Below are 22,653 nucleotides of genomic sequence, written 5' to 3' on the forward strand. Positions count from 1 at the left end.
ACCCCAGAGCTCTGCAGCCTCCCAGAGAAGCCCCCTCTCCAGCCTCTCCACCCCTTCTGCTCCCCCTTGGCTTGCCTGTGAGCCCTGCAGACCCCATCAGGCTCAGAGTTCTTCATCACTCCATCCTTGGAACACCCTGTAAGAGAGCCTGAGCAAAGGCTTTGTTATGTGCAATAGGGGTCTCTGATTTGGGGAGCACCACTGGCACTCCAAGACACCCAGAGGTGCTCTGTCTACAGACCTCTCCTCTGGAGGGGCTGGCAGTGCCATGGGAGAAGAATCAACAACTCTGAGGGAGAGAAGCACTGGGGCCTGTGGGGGGAGAGCGAATATTGGAGGGAATTGCTGGATGATGGGAGACTGGAAGATCCAGAGGGTCGGGAGGGATGGCCAGGGACTCAGGGAAGTTGCTGAGTACTGGGGAAATGGGTGGCCAAGAAATGGGAGGCATGGTCAGGTACTGGGGGTGGCTGTTGTGGGTGCTGGAGGTGCAACTGCAGGCACCGGGAGAGATGCTACATACCGGGGGGTGATGCTGGGTGCAGGTGGGCATAGCCAGGTAGCAGGGGGAGATGGCTGAATAGCGGGGAGGACACCCCGGTACCGGAGGAGCAATCGCCGGGTACCGGACGGGAACGGCCGGGTACCGCAAGGGACCGCCGGGTACCAGGGCGGAAGGCCGGGCCGGGGGCTGCCGCCCGGGGCGCGGGGCGGTCCGGAGGCGGGCACGGAGGCGGCCCCGCCCGGGAGGCCGTGCGGCGGAGGGGGAGCCAGCACCGGGCCCCCCCTGTACCGCTACGGCTCCCGCCTCCCTTCCGGCGGCGGCTCCTTCCCTGCGCCGGGGGCGGACGGGGCGCACCGGAGCCGCGCCGAGCCAGCCAGGTGGGTGCGGGGCCGGGCCGGGCTGGGCCCGCCGTGCCGCAGAGCCCGGGGGGGGCCGGGCACGGGCGCGGGGATCGGCCCGACGAGCCTCCCGGGGCCGGCGGCTTATGTAACGGGGCGGCGGCCGCGGAGCGGCGGGATGCGGCACGCGGGGCGGGATGCGGGGAGAGATGCAGGTGATGCGGGATGGGGGAAAGGATGCAGGTGATGCGGGTAGAAGATGCAGGGCTGAGCGGCGCGCCCCCGGACTGCCCACCCGCAGTCTAGGGAGGAGGGACGCGCCGGTGTGGAGGGGATGGGAGCAGAAAGGCTGTCACCCTCGGACTGTGCTTTGCATCCCCCCTCCAGCCCCTTTGTCCTGGCCTTCATCCGCCAGGCCCAGAGCGGGGAGTGGGCAGGGAGAGTCGGCGACCTGCTCCCCCCGCCAACTCCTGCCTGCACCCGGGAGGCTCCGTGCACCCTTCTGCTGAGGAGAGCTCCTGGTACCTGCCAGGCTCTTCCCATGCCTTCTCAGCACTGGCTCCCTCCTCCATCCTGTTCTCCACAGCTAAGCCCAGCATTCCATCTTCCTGTCCCCAGTCCCCTGGGATCAAACCACTCTCCCCTCCACACTGTCCCTACGAGGTGCCTCCCGAACCCCACGCTCCAGCCCCTCTCCCCGTTGTGCCCCCCTCGCCGAGGCTGCAGCACACGGGCAGGTGGCTGCCGTGATCCGGGCCTGGCAGCGCGCGGTGGCACTGCTGCCCGCATGGCACGAGCGTGACCGGGCAGCTGCTGCCCGAGGCAGGCAGAGTGGTGAGTCAGAGTGGCAAAGCAGGGCTGGCACCTTCTCTCAGAACAGGGCTCATGGCTCAGGGCTTCTCTGTGCAACCATCAGTGGCAGCTGCTGGCTGGGGCTGGCGAAGGAACTGTGACTGGTGAAGGAACTGGAGCTGGTGAAGGAAGCAGAGCGATTCAGGTCAAGCTGAGGTGCTGGGTTGGGCAAATAGAGGATGAGGAAGGATGGGCCAGACTCAGGATGCAGAGGAGTGTCCTCCCTGCCAAACCTGTCCTTGTCCATCTGAGGCTGTAGGACCCCAAGGGTTGCCACGACAAGCTCCACCATGAAAACAGGGAGCTCAGTCCCCATCCAGCAGCACTGCTCCTCGTGTCTGACCCTCACTGTCCTGGGGAAACTGGAGACAGATCAGCTGAGACAAATTGGCACAGAAAAATGTCTCAAAGTCTCCCTTGGCTGTGGGCCGAGTGTTGGTTTCTTCGATTGCCTTGCATGATGACATTAGTATTGAAATGACCCCAACCAGACAGAGCTCCAAACACCTCACAGCACTGAAGGATGATTGCGGTTCACACGTTGGCTCTTCCCTGGGTTTCTGCAGAGGCTGCTGCCAGGCACAGCTCGCCAGGCCTGGAGCTGATTGTGAGGAGCCATATTGGGAGCCGAGGGGAGCCACGTTGAGTTGCTCAGCATGGTTTAAGCACCAGCACCGAGAGGTCCCAGGGCAGGTCTGGTACTGTGGAAAAACCCTCTGGAGAAGAGACAGTGACCGCTGGCAGCGTGGCACATCTCTATTCTTGCCACTGGGCACCACCGTGCCCCCATGGCCCAGAGCTTGAGAGGTCTGGTATGGCAGGTGGGCACGGTCACTGCAGTTCAGGCTGTTGCCACTTCCACCAGCACCGAGCCCAAACCCTCGGGCATCATGTGCTGCCCCAATAGCCAGGGCTGGACCCAGAGCAGGACCTTCCCAGCAGCCAGAGGATCTCTGCTCTCACCCGCAGCCTCTGTGTGTTCCTGGCCAGACCTTCCCATTTGTTCTTATGCCAGAATCATCCTCGAGTTTAAATGATCCTTCTCCCTCCCCGGTGTTTACTCGCCGGGTGTATTTATAGAGAGCAATCAGGCCTGCTCAGCCAGGGTAAACAAGCTGTGCTCCTGCGGGCTGCTCTCGCGTGAGCGCTCTCTGCTCACTCGTCCCAGGAGCTTTCCCCTCCGCCTCTCCTGGTCCCTCTTCCTGGCTGCAGGGACCTGGACCATCTTCCTCATCCAGCTATGGGCTCTCCAAGCTGTGCCCCCAGGCACCCATGTCTCACTAGGTCACCCAGCATCTCACCAGGAGCCACTGTCACTTTTACTGTGTTGTTTTGCACTAGAGGTCCCTGCTCCTCCTGTACACAGCCAGGCCATGATGTCCATTCCTCCCTAGCTGGTGTCACCAGCTCCTGCTGTGACACTCACCAGAGGCTCAGAAACATTGCTCATCTCAGTCAAATCCTCAGAGCCCCACAGCGGTGTGACCCAGACCTGCCCTGTCCTGTGGCAAGGTGAAGTGTGCAAGAGGCACTGAGGTGTTTGAGGCTGAGGATCTACTTTTTGAAGGCAAGGCAGGTTGGCTCAGGTACAGGACCCCAGCTGGGGAGTGCCTCTGGGGGCTGCCCAGTGCAGTGTGGCACCCTGAGCCCTTTGCATCCCTGCGTGAGGGCCAGGACAGCGCAAGGCTGGCAGATACTCTCCCCAGGCATCGCGAGTCTGAGCCTTCCTTCTCACCTGGTGTTCAGACGCAAAGCTGATGCCAGACCCAAGACAGCTCCCAAGAGCATCTCCCTTAGGCAGTGGAAGTGCTTTGAGATGTGTGCCCTGAGTTTGTCAGCCTGTGCACCCCACTGCTCCCCTTCCCCAGCCCACCCTCCTTCCAGACATTTGGACAAGCTCAGCTGTTCAAGCAGGGTGCTGAGAGCTGGAGGTGCCAAAGCACAAGAGCTGTGGACTCACTAATGGTCTCATCTTGAGCATTAAGTTTTCCCTGGATACTGTCTTGTGTCCAGACCTCAGCTGGATCAAAACAGCTCTGCCAGCTGCTGGGGACAATGCTATCCCTGGAGCTGGGGGTGTTCTGGCACATCACCCTGGTCTTCTCTTCCCTGTCCTCTGTGTTTGGCTACCGTTGGTGTCTGGTAGCTCGGACAGACAGACAGATTGAGCTAGTGCAGCTGTCCAGGTGAGATGCATCTTTGTGGTGCTGGGAGGCTCAGCCCATTGCAAAGGAGGAAAAAAACAACTTTGGTCTGCCTCAAATAAAAAATACCCTGCAGGGATCAGAGCAAGAACCCCCAGGACTCTCTGCATCCTCTCAAATACCTGGACAGGGGGTCCCTGCTCTTCCCACCCTCTGGGTTTTCATCAAATATCTCCTGATTTGCTACCCCAGGCCATGGCCAGCAGAGCCAAACTGATTCTGTTCCAGCCCAGCTGTCTCCTTGGCACTGGGCTGTCTGGAAACCAGACGCCCCCAGGCACACATCCCTGCAGCACTCTGCAGCCCATGTTACCCCGCTCCAGAGCCTTCCCATATCCCAAAGGAGGCAGCAGTTGTCCCCAGCAAAGGTCACCTTCACGCTGCTTCTGAGCCCTTTCCAGGCTGAGCTTTTAGCACTGCATTTCCCAGGGAAGCAGTTGCCATTCTGGGGTCTCCTTGGGGGTCCCACTGGGGACCCTTTGCCTCTTTCCCATAGCCAACCTCACCAAACCCTGTTCCCAGGGGCTGTCAGTGTCTCCTACTCCCGGGGTTGGAATGAGGCATCCCTGTTCTGTAATGCTTTTTAAAATGCAGGCTCCATCCATCCCAGTCCCTGCTCTTCCACAGCGTCGGTGTTTGCCTGTGTTTCCCCCAGCTCCCCTGGGTCATATATTTATCTTCAATTTGCCAAAGCCTCCCTCCTTTCCCAGGGTGGAGGAAAAGCCTTTGTTTGAAGTCGGGATGAATGTGTAACTTCCCCAGGAATCTGCTCCTCGAGTCACAGAGCAGAAATCACACTGATGACACCCATCACCGTGACACCAGCCACACCACAGGGACAGACCACCCCAGAAACTGCCAGCATGGCACCCAGCACCCTGGTACCTGTGTCCCTGCACTGCCCCTTCCCAGGCCAGCATCCCCCAGGAGCACCCCCTGCACCTCCCCAGGCATCACAGGGGGATTTCAAGGTCATTCAAGGAAGGGACAAGATGCCCAGGCAGAAGTTTCCTGAGGTCCAGCAGAAGTGGGGAGCCCAGAGTGACATCAGGCTTTCTTCGATTGTTGAGTCTGAGCAGGGTTTTTGTTTGGCGGCTTCTTTTAACTTGCCATTATGTTCTCCAAAGAACAAATGTGCAAGCTAAGGACAGCAGAGTTAATGTGAAATTTTAAAGCCCTCAAAGAGTTGAGAGCTCTCTAAATTTTTAATGAAGGCATCCGAACTGCCAGGTGCCTGCAGAGACATCCAGGAGCCCTCTGCCAGCAGCAGAATGGGTGTCCCTGATTCAGGACAGGACCAAAGACCCGGACAAGCTGCCACCTCCTGCAGCCTGTCACCCTTTGCACCCCCCACCAGGCTCCCACCTGCAGGGAGATGGTGGCTCTTGGCAGCAGGTTGCTCCCATCCTTGGAGGTTGAGATGCAGGGATTACACAGACCCACTCGAGTGGCAGAAAGGGCAGCAGGCAGTGGTGTGCTCTGTCCATCACCCATCAAGTGATTCCACTTCGTTGATGCCATCCATTCCTGGAGCCCCTCCACAGTGCTGATCCTCTCACTGTCGGTGTCTCTGCAGGCCCTGCTGTCCCTGCGATGCTCTGCCACCCCCAGGAGGTCCCCGTCCCCCTGCGTTAGGTGCTGAAGCAGCAGACACCTGGTGCTTGTCACACCAAGGTAGGCAGTGCCGTGGCTCTCGGGGGGCTGTGGGGACGTCTCACTCCCTGTGTTATGGGGGGCATAGCTCAGCCATGGGATGGATGGGGGGTGCAGAGGTACCTACCTGGGGCTGCCTCAGCAGAGCCAGTAGGGTCATACAAGATGGGGAAAGGTGGGGTCTGTCATGGGCATCCTCGTGACACCTTGGTGCAGGGCAAGAGGCACCTGGACCAGCTCAAGACCAGCTCAAGGCCACAGGAGTAAAGACCAGCTCAGACTCTGGACAGATGCTGGGCACGGTCCTGCCTGGGGACGATGGCAAATGACAGTGACTGTGGAGCTGGCACGGGGACAAGAGGTTTTTTTCTTTCTTCTCCTTTTTTTTTTTTCTTTTGAAAGCCCCCAGATGGGAAAGGTACGAGCCAAACCCCACTGAAAGCAGCCAAGAATGAATTTTCTGGCCCGAGCCCCAGCAGCTCTTGGAGCGTTGCCGTGCCTGTCCGGCGTCACGCCGCAGCGGAAACCCCGAGCGCAAGCAGGCTGGGGGAGGTCTCAGATGGGGTGGGCGGCGAGCACCACCCCCCCCCATCCCCACTGCTCTCTGGTGTGGGGATCTCACCCCTCCCAGTGTCCCAAGCCAGGGGATGAATGCAGGCTCATCCTGCTCCCACCAAGCTGCAACTTGGCTGGAGCCCAAGCACCCAGATGTCCCCCTCCACGCTGCCATGGAGCCCCCCACTGTGCAGCCATCTGCTGCTGCTGGAGGACAGGGTGTCCCTGGTGTTGTGCCCCTAATTCAGCTCTGTTGCCCAGGGCATGGGGCATCTCAGCTCCTAAACATCCCCTCTCATGGGATACAATGAGTCCCCCACAGAAGGCAGATGCTCTCCCAGAGCCAGGCTGGGAGATTGGGTAGAGCAGGGCCAGCCATGGTGGCATCTCTGCTCCTTTCATCCTCCCACTCCCCAGCTTTGGTGGTACACAGAGGGGCTAAAGCACCCCAGTCTCTGCCCTCGACTCAGGAGCCCCAAAGAGCTTTCAAGATCCAAAATCTGTGTCAGCATGAGGCTGAACCTCAGGAGAGCAGTGCCCAGGGTCTCATTTTTTAGGATGTTTCGGCTGGAGGGAGGACAAGGCGGGGGCTCCCGCTGCTCTGCTGTGACCTCGTTGCCCAGCCTTGAGACAATCATGCCCTTGTCCTTCACACTTTTTACTGTCAGGGAAATGAGGGTAGGTATAACCACTCTGAGGCTTTCTGTGGGGAGCAGGTGCCCAAATCCCATCCTGACAGAGCCAGGAAGAGGATCCTTGGGTATCCACTCCCCACACATCATGACCACCTCAGTCATCGGTGCCTGCACAGGCCCTGCACATCCCTGCCAGCGCAGCGAGGCTGGAAATCAGTATGTGCACAGGCTGGAACGATGGGGAGACAGCGCAGGGGCTCAGGGGGGCTTTTGTCTGTTCCCCAAGCAGTGTGTGGTGTGCTGTGCCCAGCTCTGCTCTGCACTGGTCCCTGCAGAGCTGCGCGGGTGTGCGTGCCTGCCATAAATATTGATGGGGTGGACTCAGCGCAAGTGTGCCTTTGTATGGGCGATTGGGATGTAAATGCTGTACCTGCTGTGTGGGCAGGGGAAGGCATAGGTGATAGCACTGAGGCTGAATGCATAGTGGCTTTTCTACAGGGAGGTGGTATCCATCCTGTGTGTGTGTGGGGGGTTGAAAGCCGCCAGGTGAGTAAGCCCAGGGGTCATAAACCTGTTTGGGGAACTGGCCAGGCCTGCAGTGAGACTAAATCTTCTGGTTGAGACTGCAGTGAGCCACCGCGGCTCCCACAGCCTGTCCCTGCACAGCCACACCAGGATAAACAGCGAGGGGCTGCAGTGCCTCTGTTTAATAATGCATGGCACAGAGGCACCGGACACATGCCGGGAGTCGGGAACTGCGGGGATGAGGAGTCACCACTGCAGCACTCAAGTGGCAGAGTCCATCCTGGCATCCCCCAGCACTTACAGGTCCATCCTGGCATCCCCCACCGCTCATGGGACATGGACTCCTTGGGGCTCTGGGCAGTCTTGAGACTGGGACTGGGTGAGCAGAGCTCCGTGTTGCAGGGCACAGAACAGCAGTGGCAAAGCCAAGGTGCTCAGCTATGCAGTGTCTGCCATCTCAGCAGCGGTGGATGCTTCTTAGCTGGAGACTGGAGCTGGCTCCCTATCCCCTTGGGCACTCTCACTGGGAGATTCAGCCCCTCCATCACTCTCTTACACAGATTTAGGTGTAGATGGTCTTTTTTGGGGAACTCGGAAGTGGAGCAGCACTGGGAGCACCCCTCTGTCTCCGGCATGCTCCTGGGACACCGCCATGCTGGGAACAGCTGGAAGCTGTTGGCTCAGTCCATTCCTCGCCCCATCCCTCCGTCAGCCGCAGCCTCCCTGGCTCGCACGCTGCTGTTACCATGCCTGGGACGAGCAGGTGTGTGTATGCTGGGGCCCTGCAGGCACCACTTCACAACCAGCTCCTGTGAATGGCCCCCCCGGGGACACACACGTCCCTCATTGCGTGCGGTGCCGTGATCCGGCCCCACCGACCATCTGCTGCGGCAGCTCCCCGACACCCACTCACTCCCCAGCCCACACTGCGCCCTGCGGCACAGAGCTGGGCAGGGATGAGCTGAGGGTGCCCAGTGAAACCCCCACCCCACAGGGAGGGGACAGACAGGTCTCCCTGCGATGGGGTTGTGGTAGCGGTGCAGATGGGTCCGCAGCACTGATTCCAACAGGGCTGTGGTATTAATGCAGACGGACCCGTGAGGTGATGCAGGAGAGCAGGAAGAGCTGCAGCATCAGCCTGAAGCTCCTCTGGCTGCAGGGGTGCAGTGCTGTGCCCCTACAGAGCAGGGCACGGGGAGGGCAGCAGGAGCCTCCCCCAGCCAGCCAGCAAAACCCAGAACAAGGGAGACCCTCTGGGCATGGGGCCAGCAGAAGTTATCCTGTGAGGGTGGCTTTGGCCCGCTTGCTTTGTCCCTCTCAGGTCAGCTCAGGGGACCCTGCCACCCCCAGTCTTTTTCCAACAGTGCTGCTCCCACAGTCAGGAGCATCAGGGATGAAGCCTTGGCAAGAGCCCACCTTCCTCCCTGCCAGCCCCAGGGCTCATGGTGAGCTCCCAGCCGGCCCCACGGTGAGACCCACATTCACACCCCGTGTTTGCTGTGGGTGTGGTAACGGGTGAGTGGGTGCTGGGGGGGGCACCCACATGTGCTGAGGGTGCTGTGACTTGATGCAGGGGCAGAGCAGTGGCCCCGGCATCCCCAGGAGCTGGACGCTGGAGACTCTGAGCACCTCACACTCTCCCTGAGAGCAGCATAAGGGTCCCTTTGGTGAGGGTCCCCCTCACCTCGCAGTGTCACCAGTGGGAGGGTCAGCAGGGGCTGTCCCTGTAGTCTATTCTCAGCTGCTGCACTGGAGGGTCCATCTCCAGACTGATGCTTTAGCACGCTGGTGCCTGTCCCTGTCCCCGCCGGGTGCCAGCCCCAAGGGGCCAGGGCTGCTCTTCAGAGGCTGCAGCTGCTGTGTGTTTCGTGCTGCCTCTTCCCCTTCTCCCCGCTGCTGTTTTTGTTTTGTTTAAGAGGCTGGGTTACGAATTTTAAACAGGCTCCTGAAAAACCCAATTACCTCCAGAAGACAACCTGATAAAAGCTGCCTAAGTGGCACTGTGGAAATCGCCTTGTGCAGCAGCTGAGGGAAAACCAACATAACAAAGCCTTTGGAAATGGAGTTAACCACTTTTAATCCCTTGGTGCGATGAGAAGGACCAATAATTATTTTCTGCATAGCTGGGGGGGCGGGGGGATAAGTGAAATAACTGCCCTATGCTAATGGGTGGCAGTAGGCTGGGCTGGCGGTGCTGCAGGGATGGGTGCAGGTATTCAGGCACCTGCTTCCCTCTGCCCAGGAGCTTTGCCCAGAGGCTGTGACCTTGCAGAGTCCCTGTCTGGCTGTGGGAGCTGGGGACAATGCCGACGGGCAGGTGCCACTCAGGCGTTGCTGGCGGCGGATGCTGTGGGCGATGTGACGGCACCAGCCAGCCCCGTGCCCTTTCCCTGGGCGCCAGCGTGGAGCCGAGCAAGGCAGTGCCGGGGCGCTGGCTCCCGGACTAGCTCCATCCCTGCTGTGCTGCCCCCGTGAGCCGGCACAGAGGCAACTTGCAGGACTTGGCAGTGCTGAGAGCTTCCTCCTCCATTTGGCCACGGTGCTGCCCTGTCCCTCCCATTCCTCCCTGTCCCTTCTCTTCCTGCCTCCCCAGGCAGCTCCAGACAGCCACCCAGCAGCTGACACTGGCCAGGATGATACCAGGGGACAGCTGGGCCCAAAAAGTGCCTGTACTGGTCACAAGCAGCCCCAACACTGGCCAGAGGCAGCTCAGCTCTCGGACTGTGGTGGTCCCCTGGGCCCATCCCTGTCCCAGGAGCAGGGGGTCTGCAGGGGTGTGAGGGGCAGGAGGATGGTACAATGCCCAGGGCTGGTGACAAGCCCCTGGCTGCTCTTCCCATGGGAGCCCAGCCAGCAGGGCAGAGTTGGGTGCTCGCCAGCCCGTCGGCTGTGGTTGCGCCGCCGGCACCGGCAGCTGGAGTGCCGGGGCGTTTGACCTCAGCTCACATGAGCCTCGTGCTTCCCGCAGCAGCAGGGACGGGGGCTGCTTCGCCCACCTCTCCCTGGCCACCCTGCACCCCACGTGGGGACAGCACTCCAGGACACTGACTCCTAAGGAGGGCAAGCCCGACAGCGCTGGACACTGGCACAAGGGATGTCCCTGCCAGTCTGGCCACAGCTCATACTGGGAGCAGTCCCCAGGCGCACTGGGAGCTACTGGGGGAGGATGTGCTTAATGAGTCGAGGCATCTCCAAAGATTGAAAGACTCAAGGACCCATCCCAGGAACAAAAGGAGGCGTTTGTCAGGCGCTGAGAGACGGGCTCGTTAATTCCTCTTGGCTGTCACACTTATCTGTAATGAATTTGTGCTCCGCTGTATTATTTTTAATACAATAGGAGCGGTGCCGCCCGCCCACCGCCCGGCTGCCGGGAGCGCTGACGTCAACGCCCGGAGCAGGGCTGCCGCAGGACGGATGGATGGACAGACGGACGGGCCAAGCACAGGCCTGTCTTGCCGCCCACATGCCTGTCCCACCAGCTGCCAGCGGGCAGAGCGGGGCTGGGCACGAGGGCAGGAGGCATTTTTACTTTGGAGGTGGAAAGAGGAGTTGTTGGCCGATGCCAGGCTGAGGGCTCAGAGCTGATGGAGGTGTGCTGCACCAGGGGATATTTTTGGGAGCAGTGAGGAGGGTGAACAAGAGGGCCAAGTCCTTGATGTGTTGTCCCTGTGCTGAGACTTATCCGGGCAGCTGCTGTGCATCGAGGCAGGAGCACGGGGTGCACACACACGGATCTGTCAGTGCTGCATCCCTGTGGAGGTGGAGCTTACAAGCCAGTTTTGGCCCCCCCAGCTGCTCCCCACTGCTGCCCCATGTCCTGCATCGCGCTCGTCCTCCCTGCAGCAGCCCTGGCGGTGCCCAGCAGCACCAACAGCATCTCCACAGCCCACACCACTTGTGGGGGCAGCTGCAGCCTGTCCCAGCTCCCCCCACCCTCCCAGGTGTAGGGGTAGGGGGTCCCTGAAAGGACTCTGCACCCAGACCCTCTCCAGCACTCTTCTGGGTTCCCACAGGGCTGCTACTCCAGAACCTCACCATTAAACATCAGCTATCCCAAAGCCCGGCTCTGAGCACCACTAATCTCATTTGCACAGGGCTCGTCTTGTCTTTAATAACCCAGGGCTGGATTAATTAGGAGGCACCGGCTGCCCCTCTGCAGGGTGAGCACACACCGGCCCTATCGGGATGATGGTGGGAGATGTCCCGCAGTGCCGGGAAGGGGGGGAACATAGGAAGGGCTCAAGGAGCCTGTCTCTCTTCAGGCAGGTGCAGGGGGGCCAGGCAGGGAGGTGCCCCCCATTTCCTGCACGGAAACTCCGTTTTGAATTGGGTTCTGAGCTCTGTGGGCATCACAGCCTCGATGCCATCGTGAAGGGGGCGGGGAGGGGGTGGTGAAATGATTTATCAGGGACTTTATAATTAAAGTCCCGCAGCCACCCCACACTGCTGCAGAGGGGATTGCGTTACTTTGGGTCTAGGTGCCGACTGAGGGAGCAAGGAGTGCGGGACTGGGGGGCAGCTCCAGCTGATTAATGCCTCGTCTCGCCCGTTAATTGCCGCGGCGGTGAATCATTAACCCCGCGCAGGAGACTCTTGCCCCGTTCCTCCGCTGCGGGAGCGCGGGGTGGTGACCGGGGCGGGGGGGCCCGTCCACATCCTGGGGAGCGATGGGGGGCTCCCGGGGACGTTTCCCTGGGGGTCGTGCGGCGTTCCCCGGGAGGGTCCCGCATCCTCCCGCCCCCGCGGGGGGCCGGTCCGTCTCTCCGGGCGGGCCCACGCGTGCCGCCGGGGGCGGGAGGGGGCCGGGCCGCGGCGAGGCGGGGCGGGGCGGAGCGGCGGCAGCGGCGAGCGGCGGCGGAGCCGGTGAGTGCCGGTGCTGAAGGGACAGCGCCGCCGCTGCGGCACCGGGCGGCCCCGGGCGGCGGGCGGGGCCCCGCGCCGCAGACACCGGGATGGGATGGGGTGGGGGGTCCCCGCGGCACGCCGTCCCCTGCGCGACCCCCGCCCCCAGCGCGGTTCCCGCCCTCCCCGTGTCCCCGCGCCCCCCCCGCCCTGTCCCCGGTGTCCCCTGCGCCCCTGGTGCGTGGCTCCTGGGTTCCCCCCGCGTCTTCCCTGTGCCTGCGTCCCTGCCGCGGAGCCCCACCGGGGTCCCGCACCCCGCTGCGGTGCCGGTGTCTTCCCGCCTGCCGGGTGTCCGCTACGTCCCGTGTCCCCGCTGTCCCCCGCTTTCCCGGCGCCCCCCCGTGTCCCCTGCGTCGCTGCAGCCCGTGCGGTGTCCCCGCTCGGATGTCACCGGTGTGCCGGTGCCCACCGGTGTGCCCCGCGTGTGCTGTGTTCCCCTCGTGTTGCCCTTTTCCCCGCACCCCGCGATGTCCCCCACATACCTCGCTATCGCTGCGCGACCGCCCGCCAGGCGGCTCCGGTGTTCCGGTGCCCCCCGTGTCCCCTGCACCTTCCCTACGGCTCCGGTTTCCCGGTGTTTTGCAGTGTTTCCGCATCCCCGGTGGCCCCTGAGCCCCCCGCTGCGGCCCGGGGGCTCAGCACTGTGTCACCTGGAGAAGCCCCCCCACCTCTCACCCGCGGGGTGCCCTAGCGCTTGCAGCAACAAACTTCCCAGGGTCACGGCTCGTGGAGACCCTCCAGCCCCCTCAGGTTCCGGGGATCTGGGGTGGGGTAAATGCGAGGCTGCGGCACCCTCCAGGCACATGCACACACAAACACACACACACACACACAGAGCAAACTGCACCCCCAGAATCTGAGCACAGCCTGCAGCCCCCCACTCACATGGGGCACGTGGGGGGCATGGGCACCCCCACGGGCAACCCCCACACACGCAGCCCGCCTGTAATCCCCCACATGCGCGCACTCACAGAGCACGCAAGCAGCCTGCAACACCCCCACACGTACACACACGCGACACAGTCTGCAAATTTGTGTGCACAGCCCCCTGTGCAGCCTGCAAACCCACGGACCTGCACACACACACACACACTAACACAGCCTGCAACACCCCCCCAGTGTGCAAACACACACACACACGCAGCACAAACACCCAGCACAGACACAGCCCGCAAACCTGCGTGCACACACATCCGCAGAGCCCGCAAACCCCAACACTCGCACACGCACAAAGCCTGCAAACAGGCTGCAAGCCCGCACATCGTGGGGGCACGCGCAGCTTGCAGCCCCACAAACTTATCACATGTGTGTGCACACACACCCCATGCAAACACAGCCTGCAGCCACCCGCAAACACACCTCTCGAGCAAACACAGCCTGCACGCCTGCACAGAGCTCACACACACAGCGCACCCGCTCCATCCTGCACACGCAGTGCCCCTGCACGGTGTCACCCATCTGCACACCCGCACAGATCACACACACAGTGACAGGCTGCTGCTTGCAACCTCTGCAGCCCCCAAACATCGCCACAACCTGGCACTAACCCTCTGCAGAGCACGCACATTGCGATAGACGCGCGCACACGCAGCATCCCATGTCTGACTGCGCCACGCTGGCATCGCCAGGCAGGGGCTGTCATCCCCCCCCCAAAGCAGGGGCACACGGCGGATGGTGGTGTGGTGGGTCCCCATCCCACGAGCCCTCAGGCAGCACCCCTGGCTCCTGCTGCCACACCAAGGGCAGTGGTGAGGTGGAACAGCCCTCTGCACTCCCTGTCTTGGTCTCTCCATAGGTCCTCAAGGCCAGCAGGGATGTGAGGAGGAGGTTGAGGGAAAAAGGCACAGCACACCCTCTGCCTGCAGACCCCAGAAACTCCCTCTGTCCATCCTGGAAGGCATTTGGGGCTGGGGATGCAGAGGGGTGCAAAGTGCAGCCCCAGGGACCGTCCCATTCCTTGTGCCTGGGCAGTAGGGACCATGGGCATCATGTCCCCAACCCTGTCCCTCTCTGCCCACACAGGTGGCCCAGGTCAGCAATCCCGGACAGCAGTGGATGAGCGCTGGGCACTGGCCTAGCCACACACACACACCGGCACCATGGACTTTGTCATGAAGCAAGCGCTGGGCGGTGAGTGGGTGCTGTTGCCCCTCAGAGTCCCCTCTCCAGGAGCGGTGCTGGCCTGACACCCTGGGATCACAGTGGGAGGGACATGGCTGGGGGACAGAGTCACACAGAGAGCCACCAGCAGTGGGGAGCTGCTGCTGAAGCCCTCTGGTGTTCCTGTTACCAGCACCGTCAGCAACTGGCTGGGGAATCCTGGCTCTCCTGCCGCTAAGTGGGATTCCCCAGCGGGTCCCCTGGGTGCTGAAGGAGCTGCCGGCATCTCCCCTGGCTGATGCTGAACTAGGGCAGCGCAGCCAGCCCATGGCACTCCCTATCCCCACAGCCTCCAGAGCCCATCTGCAGCTCACTTTGGCATGGGTGGCCCTGGGGATGTCCCAGGTCGTCCTTGTGGCGGGGGGGGGGTCCTTGCCCTGCCTGCCTCTGCAAGACTTCAGCAGCCAGTGCCAAGCTGCAGCACCCTTGGGGACCAGCCAGTGGTCTTGTGATGCCACAGGGGCCACCAAGGACATGGGAAAGATGCTAGGGGGAGAGGAGGAGAAGGACCCCGATGCGCAGAAGAAGGAGGAGGAGAGGCAGGAGGCTCTGCGCCAGCAGGAAGAAGAACGGAAAGCCAAGCACGCCCGCATGGAAGCCGAGCGGGAGAAAGTCCGGCAGCAGATCCGTGACAAGGTGGGCACATGCTTTTCCTGCACCCACCCCTGCTCCTGGCACCTGGGATAGGGCCGGGACAGGGAGCTGGCATGGCTGGGAGGAGGGTGGCCCAAGGCAGTGGTGATGGGCACGGGCATGGTGCAGGCAGTGCCCTGTGCCTGCCCTGCTGAGGGTCTGTGTCCTCTCAGTATGGGCTGAAGAAGAAGGAGGAGAAGGAAGCAGAGGAGAAGGCTGCCCTGGAGCAGCCGTGTGAGGGCAGCCTGACGCGCCCCAAGAAGGCAATCCCGGCAGGCTGTGGGGATGAGGAGGAGGAGGAGGAGGAGAGCATCCTGGACACCGTCCTCAAGTACCTGCCCGGCCCGCTGCAGGATATGTTCAAGAAGTAACAGCATCGTCAACCCTGCCATAGGGTGCTGGGGCATGGGCGCCCTCTCCCCTACGACCCCTCCATCAGTTCCCTTGGCCCCGGAGAGGGGGTCCCTACACCCCCTCCCATCCCCTCCTGCCCTGTCCCCTGACCCGCCCGTCCCCTCCAGGCAGGGCCCCCCCACCACGCCAAAGGGGAGCAGCCCTGGCCGGACAGGGTGAACCGGGACCAAATGCACTGATGTAACCTCGCGGCAGGCTGGGGGCACCCAGGCCCTACCGGCCCCCCCGGAGTGGCTCCTCGTGCCCTCTGCCCTGCCCCTTCTGCCCTCCCAGGGGACCCCAGCAGGCTTCTGCTCGCCTGCCCTCGTTCCCAACACTGCCATCCCCCTGCCCCGTCCCGCCCTGGGCCAAGCCCAAAGCACAAAGCCAGGCGCCCTGCCCGCAGCTCCCCCATCCCCGGTCGTCGGGCACGGGGGTCCCCCGGGGCTGCCTGGTGTGCCCCTGCATCGGGGGGTTGGAGGGGACCCCCCTCCCCGCATCTCTGGCCCCATAGTTAAAGCCATATCAGTTAGACTGCAATACTTCAGCACCGGGAGGAGCGGGCGCCACGCTCCACCAACCGTGTACAAAGGCACGTGCGGGGCAGGGACCCCCCTGCCCCGTCCCCCTGTCCCTGCCGCTCGCTCGTCTGTGTCTTGGCCCCGCTGGCCCCCGTCCTCGCATTAGTGTCTCTGTGCCAGGGTGCGCCCCGTCGCTCCATGCGTCCTCGTGTCCGCTGCTCAGACTCCCACCCCCGAGCCCCCACCGTCCCCGGGGGCCACCCGCGGCGCTGAGCCGAGAGCCCCCCCTGCCGCGCTGCCGGGACCCCCAGTCTGCCCCCTGCAATAAAGCCAGCGCGGGGCCGAGGGCTGCCGGGCCAGCCCAGGGCTGGGAGTGCCCGGCTGCCCCCCACCTGACGCTGGACACACGGGTCCCCGGGCCTGGGAAGGTATCCCTGGGCAAGCGCCCCGGGATGTCCCAGGAGCTGCTGCTTGTACCCCAACAAGGGGAGGCAAGGGCACACCCTCATCCCGGCCCAGCCCTTGCCGCACCGTGCTCCCCCCTACCCGTGCTTCCTCAGCCACGGCCCCCAGCTGCCCACGAGGGCCCTCAGGGGAGGCGGCAGGCAGCTTGGGGCCCCACAGACATGCTGTGACCATCCTGCTCGAACTAGTCTTTGACAAACTAATAAAATAAAGGGATTTGTACATTGCTCCAGCCTCTTCTCATCCATTGCTTCCCTGGGCCCCCATGTCAGCTCCCTCACCCCACTAACCCCAAAGCTGACATCAGGCAGCTCACCACACACAGTAAGGCCACAGGGCCCACCCAAGCCAGGGCACAGGTGTAGGGGGTGACCACAAGTGGCTCCCAGAGTCCTGTTCAGTCCTGCTGTCTCCCACTCTGCAAAGTGTCCTCTCTGGGGATGGGGACAAGACAAAAGGGATGGGTGCTGGTGGGCCCCTGTCCCACAGGCATGCCATGGAGGCTTCTGCCCCTTCCCCCTGACTCTGGGACTTCTTTCACTGAATGACGGAGGATACCCTGCGGTACAAGGACTGTTTCTGGTGGGTCATTGCCTTCTGTCCCCTAATAAAGAGGCATGAGGCTATGGGCATGGGGCACCTCATGTCCCCGCAGCGAGGCAAAGGCCCTGGCAGTGCCCTGGCTTGGCACAGCCCTGGAGGCCTCAGCCTGCAGCCAGCCCCAGCCATCATTTGCCATCATTTACCAGCAAAGAGCTCCACTGTTACCCAGGCGCCATCAGCAGAGCAGTCACCCGGAAAAGCTTCTGTCAGACAAAAATATGAGAGTAGAAAACGGTAGAGATCTCGCAGGCAAGGTCTCCATTGCAGGCAGACTATGCTTTGTGACAGTACAGAGGGGGACAAGTCCCCACAGCCCTCCCTGGGGAGCGGTGGAGGGGGAAGGCAGTGCCGGTCACCCCTGCAGGGGCACAGGGAAGGGCTGTGCCCGGGGCTGGTGGCCATGGCGTGGGACGAGCAGCGTGCTCCGCACATGGGGTGCTGCCAGGCAGGAACAGGTCCCTGTGGGTGTCCCCCCGCACCCACCGAGCAGTGTCCCCGCTGTCACCTGTCCCCAGTGTGGGGGCACAGCGCCCTCTGGTGTGACAGCGGAGGAGAGGCAGTGGGGACACAGGGGACAGTCCCTCAACAAACCCCTCAGCCAGGGCCTTGCCAGGGCCGAGGGAAGGAGGCAGAGGAAGGGAGAGCAGCTCAACAACCCAATTCTCCCCCCTGCAAGCAGCCACAGGCACCTTTGTTAAGGAAGAGGATTTATCAAAATTAGAAAAAGCAAGTATTAAAAAAACTCAGCCCCAGCTGGGGAATCGTCTCCCAACTCACATCCCTTCACCCTCCCCTCACTGCCTCAGCACAGGAAAGGGGCATGGGATGTCTGGGAAGAAAAGGGGCAGGCTGTGCTCCCAGGGCTGCCCTTGCCACCAGGCTGTTGGGACAAGGGGACATTCACATAGCTTATCCCTGCTGGGGAGACTGGTCAGAGTGGAGCTCTTCTCATGGAAGGCCCCTCAGCAGCCACCTTCAGTGACTGATTTTCTTTGGCCACTTGCCTTTGGAACAAGCTCCCCATTCCCCAGAGAGGAGGTGGTAGACAGGGGCCCCTGCCAGCACCCCCATCATCCCCAGCACACAGCTCTCTATTTACAAATGCTCCCAAGAGTAGGATGCACCAAACTGAGCCCGAGGTCACAGCCCTGCCAGGCTGCCCAGGAGGGGAGCCAACTCCTTGCCCTGCCTACATTAAGCTCCCAGTCCCAAGAGCAGGCAGGTGTTGCATCCCCAGGTGCAGCTTCATCAGGAGTCATTGGGGAGCCCGAAGAGCTTGACGGTGCCAGCCTCCCGGCTGCTGTCATATTTGCCATCTTTATCGTCACAGGCGAAGGCCAGCAGTGGCCTCTTCGGGTGCCAGGCCACTGTGAAGGTAGGGGACTCACACTGCACCTCCCAGAGCTTCTCTCCTGCATGGAAAAGGGGCCATGTCAGCCCGGAGAGCCTCCACCGCTCGCTGCCCCAGAGCCAAGCACCTGCTTCTCTCCAGCACAACTGCTGCTCCAGCGCCTTTTAATCACCCAGTGACAAAGCTCAGACATGACAAGCATGTCTGCCACTGACTAACGAGGCAAAGGCTCCCCCTCATGGCACTCTGCTCTGCACAGCAAAGCTCTTCCTTAGCAGATTCTCCCAGTGCCCTCCCAGCTCCACCAGCACTTCTCCATCTGATTCCCTCCCTGCTGTTCCCCAAGAAGAAACTGTTACCTGTCTCCACTTCGGCAATGTCAATGAAGTGATCTTCTGATGCTGACGCCAGCATCTTCCCATCATGGCTAAAGCTCAGTGTCCGCACAGGCCAGTCGAGCCTGCAGCAACCAAGGGGAGCAGACAGTCAGCCCACTCCACGTGGTCCCCAGAGAGGGGGCAAACAGCTTTGGAACAGCTCTACCTACCTGGAGAAGCACCTCACACATACCAGCTCATCCACATCCCAAAGGCTGACTAAGGCATCAGCACTGCCAGTGGCAAAATACTTCCCCATAGGATCAAACTTGATACAGATGCAGTTGGAAGGATGGGCATTGATGGACTGGATGGGTTTCAGCTCTGGGTAGCTGTGGAGGTGAAGGGAGAGGGCAGGGAGCAGTGAGAGAAGCACAGAGATTGTCTGAAGCAGGGCAGGCACAAGGCACACCAGGACTGGGAGCAAACCCAGCCAGGGTAGGAAACACCAAGTGTCCAGTGAATGAGGTGAAGCATCAGGGTCCCTCTCGGGGAGCCCAGCCCAGAACTGGGGCAACCTCAGCTCCAGGCAAGTCCATTCCCACCAGAGGGCTGGGGACCACTGAGGTGTGGGACTCCAGTTCCCCAAAACCAGCCAAGGCATTTGCAGCCTGACTGCAGCCAGCCCAGCCACCCAGCCCACCTGCAGCTGTGGACACCAACCTGAGGATGTTGATGCAGCCATTCCCGTTGGTGAGGAAGAACATGTTGTTGTCATTGTTCCAGGAGATCTCGTTCACCTCAAACTTGAACTGTTCCTCAGCCTTGGAGCGATGAGTCTTGGCATCAATGAAGGTGACCACGTCATCCTTGTTCCCCACGGCGATGGTCTGTCCATCGGGGCTCCAGCAGATGTTGATGTTCTCACCTGAATGGACAGAAAGGCAGCAGGTTCCATTTCCGCTCCAAACCATTCCCAGATAGGAAAGACTGCCAGGTCTGCAGTGTAATACACAAACCCTGCACGGCAGCTGTCCAGCAAATACAGAATTACTGAAAACCAAACTTATAAGAAGTACAGCTTCAAAACAGTAGGACCACAGCAATCATCACACAAGGTCAACCCAAAGATCCTCTGAATCCAGTGATCTTTGAGATCCAGAAAAAGCAGAAGCCAACAATAAATACCTTTAAACAACAAGGTAAAAACAAGGCAGGTTGCAGTCATGCCATTTCCAACCCCAACAACTCAAAATTTGATATTTCCAAGGGCAGAGGTGGTATCTGGATTAGGCAGCACATGAACTCAAATAGTTGTTTTTCTGAATCCACACAAACTTTTACTTCCATCATGGCTCTTAGTAAACATGCCTTTTCCCCAGTCTCCAGCCTCACAGCCCACAGACTCCAGAAACAAGTACACAAAACATTTTAACAACCAGCACCATATTTCAGGAGTTTCTCCAGTCCCTACTCTGCAGTAAATGAGCCCTTGTGCGATGAGTGCAACACAAACATAAAGCAGCCACCAAAGAGGCCCCAAGCAGAAATAGTCACAGAAAGGATCCAAAGCTCTGTGCCGCTGCAGGCGGGTCCCACAAAGCTGAGGTCCCGCCGGGACCCACCTGGGAAACCCCCTGGGAAGGCAGGGGCTCACCTTTGGTGTTGACAGTGGCGATGCACTTGGTGGTGCGGACGTCCCAGATGCGGATAGTTTTGTCCCCGGACGCTGTGACGAAGAGGTCAGGGTTGCTGGGGTGCCAGCAGAGCTGATCCACACTGTCCCCGTGGCCCCGGTAGTTGTTCTCCTTCACCTGCGGGGAGACGACAGCCGTCGTCATGAGGATGCGCCTGGCTCTGCTCCCCCCTCCTGCCTCACATCCCGGCACGCTGCATCCCCGTCGGGATGGGACGGGAACCCAGCCCGGAGCTACCCCGCCACCCCGGCCACGCTCCCGCCCACGGCCGGCCGGGATGGAGGAGACCCCCGCGCCTTCCCCGCCAGGTAGCAGCTTAATTCCCGCTCCAGCTTTATTGCCAGCTCTCTGCCACCGGCCGGCAGGGTCTCCTGGTGATGCTCCTGTTCCGATGCACACAGAGCACCCAGTACCGACCACCTGGACCCACTCCCTGGCTCGACACAGCTGCCTGAACACCCGGGCCCAGTGTGCCCAAGAGCTCCTGGTACCGACCCGCCCGGCACTGCCCGCCCGCTGCCGGCAGATCTCACCAGCCGGTCCTTCTCCAGCAGGAAGACGCTGGCGGTCTTGTCGAAGGAGCCGGAGGCGAGGCGGCGGCCGCAGCAGCTCCAGGCCACCGAGTGCACCTTGGCGCCGTGCGCGGGGAACTCGCGGCTCCGCGTGTTGGCGCGGAACAGCTCCTGCATGGCCTGCACGTACGGGGACACCGCCATGGCGGGGCCGGCTCCGCGCCCCGCCCCGGCACCGCGCCCGCCCGCACTTCCGTCGCCCCCCCGCGCCTGCCGGGGCTCCACGCCCGGGGCGGAGCCGCCACCCGCCGCCGGGATGGACGACACCGTGGTGCTCCTCAGCGACTCGGACTCGGAGGGCGCCCGCTCGCCGCCGCTGCCGCCGCCTCGGCCGCGCCGCCCCGGCCGCTCCCTGCCCGCCCCCGCCGTGAGTCCGGGGCCGCCGCTGCCCCGCTCGAAGATGGCGGCGCGCTCAGCGCGGGCGGGGACGGGAGCCGCGCGCAGACAAGAAGCCTCGGGGGCAGTGGAGGGGTGGGCGCGCAGCCCCGGCCGGGTGTTCCCGGGGATCCCCGGGATGTCCCAGCCTCTCCCCAGGCGGGCTCGGCTCCCCGCGGCCACCTGCGGCCGGCGGAGCCCCGCTCCTCAAGCGCGACCCCCTAGCGGTCCCAGCCTCCTCGGCCATGTCCCCCTCTCACCCCAGAAAACGCCGGTCCCCGCCATGGAGCATCATGTGCTCTCGCTGCACCCCGAGGAGGGTCCAGCCCTGTAGGGCGCAGCCCCGGCGGGACCTGGCTCATGGATGCGGTGGGGTGGCTGCCACGTCTCTCACCTGTCTTGCCCCCTCCTCAGGGCCGCCCCCTCCCCTGTCCCGTCCCCCTTCCCTGCGCTGCCACTGTCCCCTTTACCGCCAGAGGGTGCGGGGACGATGTCCCGGCGCGGCGGCGGTTCAGGGCTCGAGGCTCAGCCCCTCAGTGAACGGCCCGTCCCGCTCCACGCTCCGCTGTCCCGGTTCCTGAGGCAGCTGCGCCGACGGTTACCGTGACCGGCTGGGGCCCTGCGGCCTCCCGCCCTCCCCAGCTCCTCCAGCGTCCAGAAGCCCTCCTTGGGAAAGGCAACGGATCTGAGTCGGGGAAAGAAACGGACTTAAATTGTCCACTAACTGTATTCCCTGTTTTGAGACGCTGAGGGGCACTTTTTTTCCCCAAGAGTAAACAGGCTCTGACCCCTCCTGGGCACACCGAGATCTTGGGAAGTGGTGTGTCCTGCCTGCTGCCAGTCCTGCCTGCTCCTTTTGCCCCTTGGAACACCGAGTGCTGCACCACCCAGCAAGTCCTGGGTGGGAGTCCCCAAAGTCTGAGGGCTGCTGTAGCTCCAGATTGATGCCAAAGAGGAAGAGGCAGTTCCCTACCGCTCCTGTGTTCGTAGAGGGCAAGGTTGTGCCACAGAAGGGGTGCCAGGGTTTGAATCCTGTGCTGCTTCTGCCAGTGTCTGGGGACAGGGTATAGGAGCGCTCACGGTGCTTCCCTTGCCCTCCCTGGGCACCCCAGCAGGACCTGCGTTTCCCAGTCATGGGAGGGAGCTAAGCAGGCAGCCAGGACCACTCTGGCCCAAGGCAAGAGGTGTTTGGAGGAGAGGGCATGGCTGTTTGCAATAAGGAACCCTGGGGAAAGCAGGGAAGAAGAGCCTCAGTCAGAGCTGGGCTCAGGATCAGTGGTGCTGCCAGGGTGGGCTGACCCCACAGCTACCAGCCCCCACAGCCTGCCCCCATCCCCTCAGATGGGGTCAGTGCCCCTGGTTTCTCTTCCTGGGCTGGTGCCAGTGAGCCTCTTTTC

The 22,653-nt window shown here is 62.1% G+C and overlaps 2 protein-coding genes across 3 annotated transcripts; one reads left to right on the forward strand and one right to left on the reverse strand.

The window, feature by feature from the left end:
• The first annotated feature begins 771 nt into the window (after window positions 1–771).
• On the forward strand, window positions 772–16,568 carry CPLX2 (complexin 2). Of its 2 annotated transcripts, XM_027896400.1 has the most exons (5): window positions 772–882; window positions 5,476–5,573; window positions 14,192–14,299; window positions 14,790–14,965; window positions 15,136–16,568. In XM_027896400.1, the coding sequence occupies exons 3-5, from the start codon at window positions 14,269–14,271 to the stop codon at window positions 15,331–15,333; spliced, it is 405 nt and encodes a 134-aa protein (XP_027752201.1). In that variant the 5' UTR covers window positions 772–882; window positions 5,476–5,573; window positions 14,192–14,268; the 3' UTR covers window positions 15,334–16,568. The 2 variants fall into 2 exon arrangements, with proteins under 2 accessions (XP_027752201.1, XP_027752202.1); XM_027896401.1 differs by lacking the exons at window positions 772–882; window positions 5,476–5,573 and adding an exon at window positions 12,084–12,130.
• Window positions 16,569–17,692: 1,124 nt separating this feature from the next.
• On the reverse strand, window positions 17,693–21,208 carry THOC3 (THO complex 3). The gene is made up of 6 exons (XM_027896358.1): window positions 20,843–21,208; window positions 20,270–20,426; window positions 19,336–19,540; window positions 18,843–19,004; window positions 18,655–18,755; window positions 17,693–18,356 (listed from the first exon to the last, which is right to left on the reverse strand). The coding sequence occupies exons 1-6, from the start codon at window positions 21,023–21,025 to the stop codon at window positions 18,193–18,195; spliced, it is 972 nt and encodes a 323-aa protein (XP_027752159.1). The 5' UTR covers window positions 21,026–21,208; the 3' UTR covers window positions 17,693–18,192.
• Window positions 21,209–22,653: the final 1,445 nt, after the last annotated feature.

The sequence above is a fragment of the Empidonax traillii genome, unplaced genomic scaffold (genome assembly GCF_003031625.1).
Source record: "Empidonax traillii isolate 1590-97213 ecotype Southwest subspecies unplaced genomic scaffold, ASM303162v1 scaffold495:size1017845, whole genome shotgun sequence".
In the NCBI taxonomy this organism is placed as follows: domain Eukaryota; kingdom Metazoa; phylum Chordata; class Aves; order Passeriformes; family Tyrannidae; genus Empidonax; species Empidonax traillii.